Raw genomic sequence first — 13,381 nt, 5'->3', positions numbered from 1 at the left:
ACGTGTACCTTCTGGATTTTTAGAGAAATATGTCGGCAGATTTGTATTGGAGCCTATGGGGCTTTTGGCAGAGGTTGTGTCACTCTAACACTCCTTGCGCCAAAACTAAAGAACTCTGGGATTCCATGAACGCATTAATCCAATCAGCACAACCATGCCCTCATTAATCTGAAGAAATGAAGCCTCTAGAGTGTATACTTTGGCTGCAAGGACAGAAGTTCCATATTTTTTTAACCAGATTCCTGCGATGCCCCACACTCTAGCCCTCGAGGTCCCCCTCTAGCAGACGCAATACACACTCATGTAAAAGTCAGAAACGGAGCTAAGAACTAGTGAAACATAATCAGTGATTATGAAAAAAGTACAAAAGATATCCACAAGCAGTTTTTTTCATAAAATAGTTGAGACCTATGTCAACATTTGAAAGTTTAAATGGTGTCTGTAGCTGAAAGATTGGCGAAGCTGAAGAATCTGAAAGTTGAAGAAGTTTAAGAGGATTTGAAAAACGATCTCCATTGGAAAATCATGTTAAAATATTAATGATTATAGATTTATATAAATTCAAGCTTAAGAGCTAAAAAGCTGAAAAGTCATAGCACCCCTCTCCTGAAGGAGCTGAATAATTTAATATTTGAATGGTTTTAATAGCTGAAAGTGTGAAGGAGTTGAAAGGCGGCGCGGAAGAAATAGAAGAAACATAATAAGTCGGAATAAAGATTCGAAGAACAATACTTGGAATGCATCTCAATGCATTCCAACAATAAAGATTCGAAGAACAATACTTGGAATGCATCTCAATGCATTCCAACAATAAATAAAACACAGTGAGCCCCATTAGGACCACAAGTACAGACACATTCAGCAGACAACTTGGGATAGACACAGAAGGAAATTGTTTTACAGTTCAAAAATCATGCAAATACCCACGATAAACCAGATAAAAAGCTATTCAACATGTTAATAAGTTACTTTTGGAGGTACTGGGAGTCCTGTTCTGTTACTTTTGGGCAGCCATGATGGCTCTTTTTCAACCTGCTTCTGAATGCTAAGCTGACTGACAACCGGCTGTAGTCTTAAATGTAGCATACAGATCGGGAGTTATATCAACCGTATCATCGGACTCTCGGCTGAAAGAGTTGGATACAGAACAAGGGCCATTTCCAGCCCTTGGTGTTGTCTGCGTTAGTTCTTTCTCCATGATTTAAGACGCTCTCATGCATCCCTTTCCTTTAACACTGCACTACAAAAAGAAGGCAAAGTGAAAATGATGGCGATGAAAGACCAATTTATGTTGTTTGCAGATGCTATTTTTAAACACACATCCTGTTTGAACAAAGCACTACATCTAGTCCCACGTGATGGTGTGTGTGTGTGTGTGTGTGTGTGTGTGTCAAGTCAAGTCAAGTCATTTTATTTTGTATAGCCCAGAATCGCAAATTACAAATTTGCCTCAGAGGGCTTTACAGTCTGTACACATACGACATCCTCTGCCCCGAAACCCACCATCGGCACAGGAAAAACTCCCCTGTCTGTGTCTGTCTGTCTCAATGAAAAGCTCACCTGTCATCCGGTCTGATGGTGTGACAGTAGAAGTTGGAGCGATTACTGAAGAAACCTGTGCGTTTAACCACGTTCTCTGCGATCATACTCAGACGGTCCAGGACGTTGCACAACTTACTAGGGGAAAAGAAATAGAAATGTCATAATAATGTACCCCTGCAGCTTTAGCGGAATCACAGTGATAATATCTTTGTATTTTTAATTAATTCATTTCATTTCATTAATTTTACATGAAGCAAGTCCAGATTCTGGGGGTCGGTGTAGCTGCCCACATTGCTCTCATTTGACACCAGGGGGGAAAATCAAAATGAACAATTCAATTCTGTCACTGACAGGAGGCGATAGCAACAATTTTGCAAAGGCCACAGAGGCAAATTAAATCATTTTGAGCATCTGTGGATTCCTAGAAATCCACAACTCTAACTAATTCAATACCAGAAAGTACATTACATTAGAAATACTGTTTTTATTTACATTCAGATGTAGTTTGTAGCGAGCCAGTTAGCCACTTTGAGTTGCTCTTTGTTGCTGCAGCTTGTGGCAATGGTTTACTTGACCCCACCAGAACTTAGTGTTGTATACTGGATAGATCTAAGAAAACTAAAAGCTGGCATCTGTATGAACTGAAGAATTTGGAAGAAAAACGGTACGTTTTGGTGTACCTCTTGGTGTAGCGGGCCATGTCCCAGGCGAGGTATTCGATGCAGTTTTCTGGAGGGAGGAACTGATTTAGGTTGATCACAGCTGGGTAGAGCTCTTCACTCAGAATCCTCTCATGCTTCCTTTTCTCTCGTTTCTGAAGCACATAGATAAACATGTGAGAAAAATAGGAGTATCACAAGTACGACTACCTCCTCCATCCAAAGAGGTGGGACATTTGGTCCCTTGAGGACACCAGCAGACATAATCTGACACGTGAGAAACAAGTCAGTTCTTCTCCACAGGCAGCTCCGGGGGGGGAAAAAATGGAGCTACAAGAAATGCTGTGTGCAGAACAAAGGAAGACGAGATACAGGATTTTAGCAAGTGTCTTAATTTAATTAAAAGAAACGTCAAGCCCAAAGTATCGATTGAGATCAGGACATCTGATGGGCTCAATTGCTGTTGGGATTATTGTCTCTCCAGATATATAATTAATATATAAACGGGAAAAAAATGATATACAAATAATATGATTACGGTAATAAAGCATGCATGCATCCTTTGAGTCGGCCTTGGTAGCCTGTGGTCACACAGTTCACTAAGGTATTACTCCAGGAAATTATTTCTCCACAACATTAGGCCTCTCTGATTGATCACCCTGGGTCATAATGGGCTTAGAATTCTCATTAAGCAGCTCACATCTCCATCAACATCCAATGCAGATCACGGCTGCAATTGCCATCTCATTCAGCGAGCGTGTGCCATCCAGTGTGGCACACACACGCATAAATGCACACACAGACTTACACTATGCACAGATGTGAGACTAGTGTAGCATGCGACACGTGCACATATACTTAATTATATGAATCTGCTGCTCACAGTACAGACAAGTTCAAAAAAGTGCAACAAAAAAAAAATAACCCATGTACCCAAAAGATGAGACTTTCCATGGGCGATTATGTATACACGTATAGCTTTGATCAGGTTTGATGTTTATCTGGTCTCATCAGCTGGCTGGTTGGAAAAGTGGCTCACATGCTTGGCCATGTGCTCTCTCCCCCTTAACATTCAACCATGCAGCTATCACGGCGTGACACCGGGGAAGCGACAGACCGTTGTGCTTTCACGGTTGACTGCCGAATCCTTCCTCTCACGAGTGTCCCCTCCCTTACTGCCTACAGTCTGCACTTGTCACATGGCCGGGGCTCGTGCGGACCTCCGAGGTCTGCGATTGGTCCTTTGCCTCACGGCTCCCCGATGCGTGCGACAACGTGAGCTTCAAGTCAAAAGGTTGTACGGCTGTGTGCCTAAAGGGGTCATGCGTGTGCATGCCAAATCGATTGATGGTTTTACAGTAACAATTGCTCAATTACATAAAGCCTATTTCACAGTATCTTACGAAGACGTTTTTTTTCTTTTGTGCGTTACCTTGACCAGGTTGAGGATGATGATAGGAGAGCCGAAACGCTGCAGCATCTGGTCAAAATGGAGCGCAGCGACGTGGGCGTAGGGGTCCGCTTGGTCCACTGGCAGAGAGGTCACACACAGTGATTTGTGTTAAGATAATTCATGGTATCGGGTTACAATCATTCAAATAAACGTCTGACAGGTCAGTATGCGTCGCAGTAGTGCCGAGCCACGGACCACAGATGAAAGTATTGCCACAGACACAATTCAAATGACTGCAAATATAAAAACATTGCAACTTCCCCAGAAAAAATAATCTCTATTGAAAACACACGAATAATGCCCCACAACTGTGTAAACAAGCTTGTGTACAAATAAAAGAATAAAGACGCAATTGAATTGATTTCATCTCAATATAAATTCTAAATCCAGCAGGGGAAAAACATTAGTATTATTTAGTTTGATAGTAGCTGAAAGTGTCAACTTTTTTTTTTTTAACAGTGTTAAAAATGTGAGATACCCAGAGAAGAATCCAAGCTCAATCAGTAGAATAATAAAGAGGGCCGGGGCCAGTCTGCTTACAATAAACAAATATTATTTGTTATTATTGTTGTTATTATTTGTCTGCGTGTGCCCCCCCTGCGGAGCCCCCCACCTGCAGCCAGCAGTCAAATAAAGCAGCCAGAAGAAAGATTAGAGGAAATAGGTCAGATCGCCCTAACTGGTATAAACGGGAGCTCAAGCACATACATTTCACTCATCATCACTTTGTATGCTGCACTTGCACTCAGGCCTGGGGAGGGGGGAGGGCGGGTGGGGGGGTAACATCTACATACAGTTTCACATTCTTACAGGTATGTTGGGAAGGGAATGTTGATCACGTCAATGACCAAAGTAACCCAATTAGGTCATCTCCATCACAACCACGATATTTGTCCACTTCAGAGCAATCACAAAGACCTTACCTCATGTAACCATGAGGACAGAGACGATGGGCACGGTCCACGCACAATGTGAAATTCTAATTCCGTATACACGCACCGCACTGACCTAGTTTTGTCCAACGCGTGTCAGTCTCTGCAGCCACCGTCATACTCCTCTTCTACAATTATAATTACTCATTGCTGTTATGATTAACAGTGACTTGCGGGTGGGAAATATGCAAATTCCTGTTCTCAGAGGATTAGATTGATGCCCCTCTTCTGCTAAAACATCCTTTAAAAGGAGAAAGTGAACCACTATATTGTCTTGTCGTCCATTGCCGTACTGTCTGCTGTTATGCACCAACAATAAATGGCAATAAATGTTTGCTGATTCCTCATTCTACTAATACCAAGGGCAGAATTACTACAATTTACAACATTTACGAAATGTCAGACGAGGACTGTGTTTAAGGATCAAAGCGGGAGAGGGAGGATGAGGTAACGCCATACACACAGAGATCTTAAGGACATGCTCAGTGTGAAGTAAATGCCATCTGAGGACAAATTAAAGGGCAAACTGGGAGGGGGAAAGATTAGAATTTAGTAAAGGCATTGTGTAGATGCAGGCAACAATATCTTTCCATGGACTTTCCCCCCCAATGTCCTCAGTTTCAGTCTTTATCCTACTTATATGAAAGATGAGAACCAAGAGGGCGGGGGGGGTGTCCTTTCTACATCCATTTCATTTTCTTTTTTTCTTAATCTATGTCCCAGTGGGTGACAGGAACGGCCCTTGTATAAAGATACTCTGATTTGAATGCAGTTTTTCCAATTACATTCTTCCTCTGTCCCCACTAGGTTATATCTGGTCCTGGACAGCTGCTATGAATGAATGAATATATTGAACATTCATGAATAGTTGAATAACCACTGTGGTGCTATATGGCTGACCACTGAACCAGAATACACACAAATATTTCATTTATCTGTCTTCACAATGACAAAGTAAACATAATAAACATCTTCTATTAAAGCCTGGGAAGCTTTGTCAAATCTCAACCTTTTCCACTATGAAGCAACTGTTGAGATCCATAAGAAAGAAATCTTTTATAAAAGAATATTATATAATAATATTTTTGGGGATTGAAAGCTGGAATGACAAATTGTTTTTAATATGGCTTTTATGTGAGATATATATATATATATATATATATATGTATAATGTTCTATCTATTTGGAGCCATATTGGCTTGTTGGGGACATGGCAGAATTTTTGTGGGCCTATATTCATCAATTTAATCATCATTTAGATCATGAGACTTCATGAGATCATGAGGCTTATATTGCAAACATGGACCATGATACGAAAGCGCTGTTGATGTGCAGAGTTCACCGGGAGTCTTACATCGTATTGGGGGTTTTGGCATCATGGTGGAAATGTCCTGGGACCAGTAGAGCGGGACGGAACCTCGCACCTGGACGTATGAGGAGTAACTTCCTGCTGTGAGGGACATGACTGAGGCGTCATTAACGATCTGCTCGGTCTCGACTTCATTAGCCACATCCCCCTGTGAGATGATACAAAAACACAAAAGCTCACCAAAATGATCCATTTTGCTACTGTTCTAGTGCTTCAAGGTCAAAGGTCAACAAGAAAAATGCACATATTAAATACTAAAGTCAGGACAGCCAAAGGTGTAATGGATAATATGAAAAAGAGGCATTCAGGGAGCGACCCGTAATGCATGCTGGCCCACTGACATGAGTTAGTGAACCAAAGCCACCATGAAACATCATAAATAACACCGGAGCTTGTCCTGCAGTAACAACTGAACCTTGTGCTGCAATCAAGCATATTTCCAATTTTGTATACAGTAAATCTACTTTACTTGTCCTTGACCACAATAGCAGGTTACTGAAAACTGTGTCCCAATCGCAGGACGGCAGGTTATCTACGTTCCCTCCCACAACACACCCACACAGACACTCATGCATACTGTAGGAGGAGGCAGCGGGTCATATTAACCCCCGTGATCACCCTGAGTCATCTAAATCCTCCCGGCGGCCTTGCCTCCGCTATCTATTTTTCCTGTTGCCTCGGCAACGCTGTACCTCACAGTTGGCTCCTCTTTTGAGGAAGCGGGTACCGGCAAATTTGCTGGAGCGCCTGGCAATAAGGGTGATGTAAACCGGTCGGCCGTAGATCAGAAGCTCTGAAGTCGGTATGTAAAGGAATAAAAACAATGATAATAACTGCTGAATCCATCAAACAAAACACATACAACATGCACAAACATTGGACATGCACTTACAGTAACGTGTCTTCAGAGTAGTTTTAGTTTTCACCCTCCCTGCAATCTTGTATTGGGCCTCATTTACGATCTTCAATAAACTCAAAAATAAAAGTGAGTCATTGTTATTTTCTCCTCTTAACCACTTTTGAGAACTTGTTTTCTAAACATCAATGTGCCACCTTCCCTTCTTATTGTTTTCAAATATGTATTTTGTATTTATTGCGTGCTTCAGGGTCTCGCGATGCACCTCTTATTGCATCCAACCACCCGCTGACACGCAGAGAAACAGTAGCGAAGGCCAAACCGTTTCCAGGAATTGTGTAAACACAAAGCACCCACACATTGTCACCGTGGCAACACGCTGTCTGATGACAGAGTTGATAGCAGCACTGACTGTAAAGAACACCTTATTGGATTAGTTTATACTCCTACTCCAACTTAAAAACAGACATAAAATATATTCAGTAAAAGTATTTGCCAATGAAAAAATAAGTAACTTGTTTAGACTGAAAGGTGAAAAGAATTATACTGCATAATGTGATTTATGCAAACAAGAATCGAAAAGATCCCAGTTCTGGTCTTGCCTAAGCCTCCCTGCAGCAGTTACCCATGATGCATCAGAAAATCCAGAAGACATTCGTTGTGCGGTCGTCACAAATCAGTCAATGCTAACAGGTGTTCTGTCCAAACAAAATCCCGACGAGGCGCTACACAGTTTGTCACCTCAATTAAAAGGGCCCACAAACAAAACTGACTCAACATCTCTCAAAGGATACTGGACTGGCCACAAAAGCCGTGGATTATATACATGAGCCAGTCACGATGCACTATGTCCTTGACTCGTTCCAGCAGCTTCCCGTTCCACACGTACTTGTAGTACGGCTCGCTCTGGAGGCCGTAAACCACTGTGGTGGAAGAGTGAGAACACACACAACCGTAGGATCATTTGACTGAAATGGGGTCCAATCACATCAATCCATTAGAAAGCAAGAAAGAGGGAAAAATAAACCTGAGGAGATGCAGGATGTGGAACAAGAAGTCATATTTTTTTAATTACAAGTGGACTTTCAGGACATCAAGGTCAAACAATTACACGCGTCTCTGCCAGCCAATAGAAGAAACACAATGTATATAAAGGCGTGTTGATCAGCATCCTCTCACCTTGTGTAGGTAGACCCTCGTCTTCAAAGATGTCAAAGCTGTCATGCTTGCTCTGTTTCTGTACTTCTTCCTCAGCGGAGGAAGTTGGTGACGACCACAGCTCGTAAGGCCTCTGCAGCAGAGTGAGGTTGTACTGCAGCGAGTGGCTCAGGTCGTAGCTGTAGCTGCGTGGCACAACAGGGAAAGCGATTGAAACACACAGATCCTCTGCTGTGACCAAAGGACATTTGGAGACATCACGCGTATTTCATGTCAGGCGAAACTTTACACTCTGACCAGAAAGACAAGCTGGAAATACAACCTTCTTGGTGAGAATTTCTTACCTGAAGTAAAAGTTACTGGACAGGTCCACGTTCTGAAAGATCCGCACATATCTAAGAGAGCAAAAATTCATTCAACTCATCTGATATAAGCATCACAAAACAAGTCATCTACAGAGGGAATTCATTCACTAAGCTGCTATATTTACTTCAGGAGGTTTATGATGATTGACATAACACATTTAATTGAGATCTCAGACGTCAGTAACGTTACGTGCGCACAGACCTGTCGGAAGTCTATGAAAATTTCACGTTTCGCTGTTGCTTGTTGGCTTTGAATCAGATTACAGTGACTCAATACTGGTCTCCTTGTATGTGGAGACTATGGTGTGTTTGAAAACAAATCTGAGTGCACACACACACAAAAACTCGCTAATAGCAACTACGCTTTGTGTTTAAAACTCTAATGCAGGGGGGAACGAGGCAGTACCTTGCTTCATCCGGGTGCGTAACCCTGACCGAGTCATTGGGGATGTAGATCATGCTGGTGTCTTCAATTTTGTAGATGGAGTGGCCACCGATGTCGGCCATCTTTCTACGCTTGGTGATCAGCACAATGTAGTATCCTTCGAGGAAACGCACAAAACCTGTGAAAATAAAAGTTTAAAAATGAACAATTTTTTTGTTTTTTTTTAAATAAACTGGTGAAATCTGTTTGCATGTCATACATCACTAGCTTACCTATATGCTACTGTCATTTCAGTGCTACATAGTAAACGTCTGACACGAAGAGTAACCCAAACATAATCAATGATTTACCTTCAGCTCCAGATGAGCCATGTTCTTATTGTTAAAAGGGTTTTTAGAGGTGTGTTTTTTATAGCCGCCTGATTATTGTGCCCCATTAAGACCAGTACTTTATGTAAGTGTGACACGGCTTCGTTACACAACGGCTGAAACGAATCTGTGCACGGATGAATTGCGTCTCCCAGGTGCAATTTTGCACCTAAATTAGACGTCCTTGTACATTCTGACTATTTACAATCACACACTCAAGTTTCATCAAAGGTCAAGTTGTGTTTCAACACACAACGAAAATGCACAATCATGCCGGCTCATACAGTATGATGATGGTGTGTGGATACTTAAGATAACAAATTACACAAGAACGAGGTCAAAAATGTCCCTCAACACAGTTTCACAAAATCAACGGTTTGCAGAATGTTATAAACGGGCTTTTTTAATTATTAGAACAATGTAAAGTTCACTTCATGCGTTGAATATACTGTATTGTATTTTTTTAAATGTACAACTAAATTCATCAAAGAGTAAACTGGATCACAGACTGCGTAAACAAAAGGATTAAATCTGCTCATTTGGAGAAGAACTTGTCAAGCTTTCTTGTCCGTCTAAATATTATAAATAGACCTATTTTGAGATGCAATTGTTTAATGTTCTTAATTCTTGTATTAGTATCTCACTAGCTTTTCCATGTTTTTGTACTTTCATTAAATACAAGGCACATTATGAACTAAACATGCATGCATGCTGAGGGAGGCATTTTCCATCTCAAAGTAGACAATATTGGGTAAAAATAAGTAAGACAATAAGAACACCAAGTCCATAGAGAGCAGGACTCAAAGTTCTCTAAAAAGAAAAAAAATATATATATATATATATGGTTTTAAAACTGTTTTAATTTTTTTCTTACATCATTGACCATCTGTTAAATAACCTAATTATTAGCCTATCCAAATGTTTGAAGGATTCCCCATTTGAAGCCACCACTAAACTAAGGATGACACTAATTGGAACCGATGGTCTATTTGTCTGAAACCTTTACTGTACTACTACCATCGGCTGCTGTATCCAAATTTAAGAGTTTCAACTATGTCATGAATGAGAGCAAACTAGATGTTCCTTCACTCTGGGATTTGGTGAACGACTGTTTGTTCATTTAGTTTCTTCCTGGTAGTGACGGGTCAGACTGACAAAACAAGGCAAATGAAAGAGAATAACAGTCTACTCCGCTTGTTCCTAATAAAATACAGTAGCAAAAATGTGCAAGTCAAGTGTCTCTCTTAATAGACTGAACCCGACCAACACACTTGTATTCCATCGGACACTGTGACATTGGAAAATAGTGTCTCGAGAACAAAGATGGCACGAGGCAACAATGGTAAAAACACCTCATTTATTCAAGCGGATGTCAAAGTCTGTCTGTGTCAGTGTGACCGACCCATCTGAAAGTTCAGTGATGACGCATAGTTATTGGTTTGGATGCGTTGCGATTATGCAGTTAAATACTTAGCATACTAAGCATTAGCATACTAAGCACATCCAGCTTCATTTTTTGTTGTTGTTGCCAGAAATGGATATGCAAACAGCCGGACACACAAACACACGCTGGATGACATGGTAAGAAGAATGTACCTTATTTACTTTAATTAATAGTTTTGCAGAAGTAGGAAGTGTCTGCAATTTTTATTTATTTTTTTCTTTCAAATGCACGTTTTTTTTTTGTGGCGAACAAATGATCTACGATAAACTAACCGCCCATGTGTGTTACGTGAAATGCAGGGCATGGCTATACATCATACTCACACACCGATTACTGCTCACACAGCATCTGGAGTGCGAACGCGGGCGGAGGACCGAGTGTGACGTTCAGTTTCACAAACGTCTCGTGTGACACAAACCTTGGCTTTTATTTATGGGGCGGACAGACAGAACAAGTTGACCCTGACAATGAGAGTGGCCTGTGTTTCCAAGTCTCGGGTAACCAAAAGGCCACAAGGAGCCACAATAAACATTTTTTTTGGTAAATGGGTAGGTCTGTGTCTTCAAACCATGATGCGAGCTATCCTACCAACAGAATGTAATCGGAAATAACTATTTATTGCAGTTTTAATAACATTTCCTGCCCCTTTTCTTTCAATTAAAAAAACGTAGACAGAGAAATGTTTTAACACAACGTAGTTTATACAGCAAATAAATATGAATGTCAATAAAGATTCTTGCTGCCTTCTCAGTTCTGATTTGAAAAAGAATGGGAAATTATTAGAAATGTAAAAAAAGAGATTCTTGATCGGGTCATGATATGAAACCTGACAATTTAATATTATAAGCTGCCCAAAAGCAGTTGCAGGACAAGTAGGGCTGTTTTGTAGTTTATTACAACGTTCTCCCAGGTGATCCTTTTATTTGATGTTTTTCCATCTCCAGCACTGACTGGAATATGCAAAACCAGGTCAGTATGTGCTGCTGTGGAACCACGGAGTTACATGGTGTTTTCAGTGCACGCCACAATGGTTGTTGACATGCCAGCGGAGGAGCGAGTGGAAGGACAGCACTTACCCACAATGCCAAAGGCTGATAAAGACCTGGACAGACCCGAAGAACCCTTCTGCCCAATCTTTGTGCGGTTTCCCAGGTCCAGGCGGCCCAGCAACTCCCAGACCTCTTGCTGGTTGTACACATGCTGCAGATAAATACACCGTGAGAAGCCATTCACATATTTAAATCTTTTTCATACCGTTAATTTTACCTTGCAATAAGAAAATAGGGGATAGTTTACTTATTTACCTGGTTTAAAACCAGTGAGAAATTATTTTCTTTGCGATAACGTGCAAATTATTAGCATGCATGTTTAATCAATGCCCTTTTTCTTCAAAAGGTTTAAAGATCCTCAATAAGGAAATAAAGAGAAGATTTTGAATTAATTGACAGCAGTTATGAGGAGGATATGCAAATGGGGCAACAGCCTTTGCATGTGAGTCATCTACACCCGAATCATAGCTTTCACAACATATTATCTACACTAAAAGATCAACAAAAAAAGTAATGCACTAACCCACTACAGTATGAAAAAGGATCTCTGAAGTATTTATGTTTTATACATTTAATTCAAAATGCGAAATGCAATAAGAACACGGTTTATAATCTTTATTCATCTGAAAGCGAAGGTAAACCTGAAACCAGTTTACCTTCATTGTTTAATCACATTCTAAATGCACTGTGCGTTATTAAACACGCTACCCCAACAATAGAATTAACCACAAACAGAGCTCCCATACATATTTAGTTACGGTTTTGATAAAGAATCCAATCCAAGCCTATAGATCCTGGTAATGAGCTGCAGAGAAAAAAAAGGAGGCGCATGCAGCACTGCACAGCTAAGCTGTCGCCCTTAATAAACTTGACAGGCTGAGTGATTGTTCAATTTTATCCGAGCATGCCGTACTTACATTCATTACATAAGCACACACATTAGCATAGCACTGGAAATCCACTTACCTTATCATCAATAATGACCAGGTCCTTGGGTTCAGTGCGGTCAATCTTCAGGACTCTGTGTTTTGTTTGTGCCTGATTGGTCCCCACCAAAAAATACCTCTGGAAAGAATATAAAAGCAATATACATTGTGACTTAAATGATTTATTGCAGAGCTTGCATTTGCCACATGGAGAATATGTATACACTGATTACAAAAAAATGAATGCTTTTAATTGTGATTGATTGCATAAGAAAACATCTGGAAAAATACATCTTAGAGAGGACACACTTCCTACAGTGCAGTCCTTTGGTTAAAGTGTTTCGGTCTTCAGGTTTTTTTTCCCCCTATAATGTGCAACATTTTCTCTCCACAATGAGCAACCCAAGTAGAAATGCATGAATCATAAGACACATAACAGGGAATCCACACATATCGTTCTACATGAGAATATACACCACATTGCAGAGTAGTTACAGTCGGGAGAACATTTGGGCGCAGCACATATTGAAATCGTAAATATTTTTCCCTTTTTCTTTCAAGTCATTATTTTACCTCACGCTGGGTTGAGAGATGGCTTAAGATTTTCTGCCCTCTAAAGAACATTATATATTGGGACACTTTGGATCAGTACAGTCCGCAACCATTAGAGCAATTTTGTCCTGTTCCCCAATATCTTATGGAGCCCTCTTTGTCCACGATAGTGAAGACAGTCCGTTCATCCACTGATGGGCAAAATGGGCACAGTGGTTCCATACGAAATTATGAAAGCTCAACTGTGACAAATGCTTTCCTGCTTTACCATCTAAGTATTTCCTGTCTATCAGCTGTCTATCACACTGTTATAGCCCGTCCTT

The 13,381-nt window shown here is 40.7% G+C and overlaps 1 protein-coding gene across 2 annotated transcripts in view; it reads right to left on the bottom strand.

Annotated features, from left to right (window-relative positions):
* fig4a (FIG4 phosphoinositide 5-phosphatase a) overlaps window positions 1-13,381 on the bottom strand; it is a 38,373-nt gene that overhangs the window by 23,635 nt on the left and 1,357 nt on the right. For both annotated transcript variants that reach the window (XM_040160366.2, XM_040160367.2), the window contains exons 3-13: window positions 12,547-12,645; window positions 11,608-11,731; window positions 8,741-8,897; window positions 8,314-8,364; window positions 7,991-8,154; window positions 7,606-7,734; window positions 6,648-6,748; window positions 5,941-6,103; window positions 3,634-3,731; window positions 2,223-2,356; window positions 1,561-1,677 (exon numbers count right to left, since the gene is read on the bottom strand). In XM_040160366.2, coding sequence (XP_040016300.2) covers window positions 1,561-1,677; window positions 2,223-2,356; window positions 3,634-3,731; window positions 5,941-6,103; window positions 6,648-6,748; window positions 7,606-7,734; window positions 7,991-8,154; window positions 8,314-8,364; window positions 8,741-8,897; window positions 11,608-11,731; window positions 12,547-12,645 — 1,337 coding nt within the window. The remainder of the gene's footprint in view (window positions 1-1,560; window positions 1,678-2,222; window positions 2,357-3,633; window positions 3,732-5,940; window positions 6,104-6,647; window positions 6,749-7,605; window positions 7,735-7,990; window positions 8,155-8,313; window positions 8,365-8,740; window positions 8,898-11,607; window positions 11,732-12,546; window positions 12,646-13,381) is intronic.

Source organism: Gasterosteus aculeatus, chromosome 18 (genome assembly GCF_964276395.1).
Source record: "Gasterosteus aculeatus chromosome 18, fGasAcu3.hap1.1, whole genome shotgun sequence".
NCBI classification, from domain to species: domain Eukaryota; kingdom Metazoa; phylum Chordata; class Actinopteri; order Perciformes; family Gasterosteidae; genus Gasterosteus; species Gasterosteus aculeatus.
The sequence above is the reverse complement of the archived record's forward strand: the minus strand, read 5'-3'. Positions and strand labels throughout refer to the sequence as shown.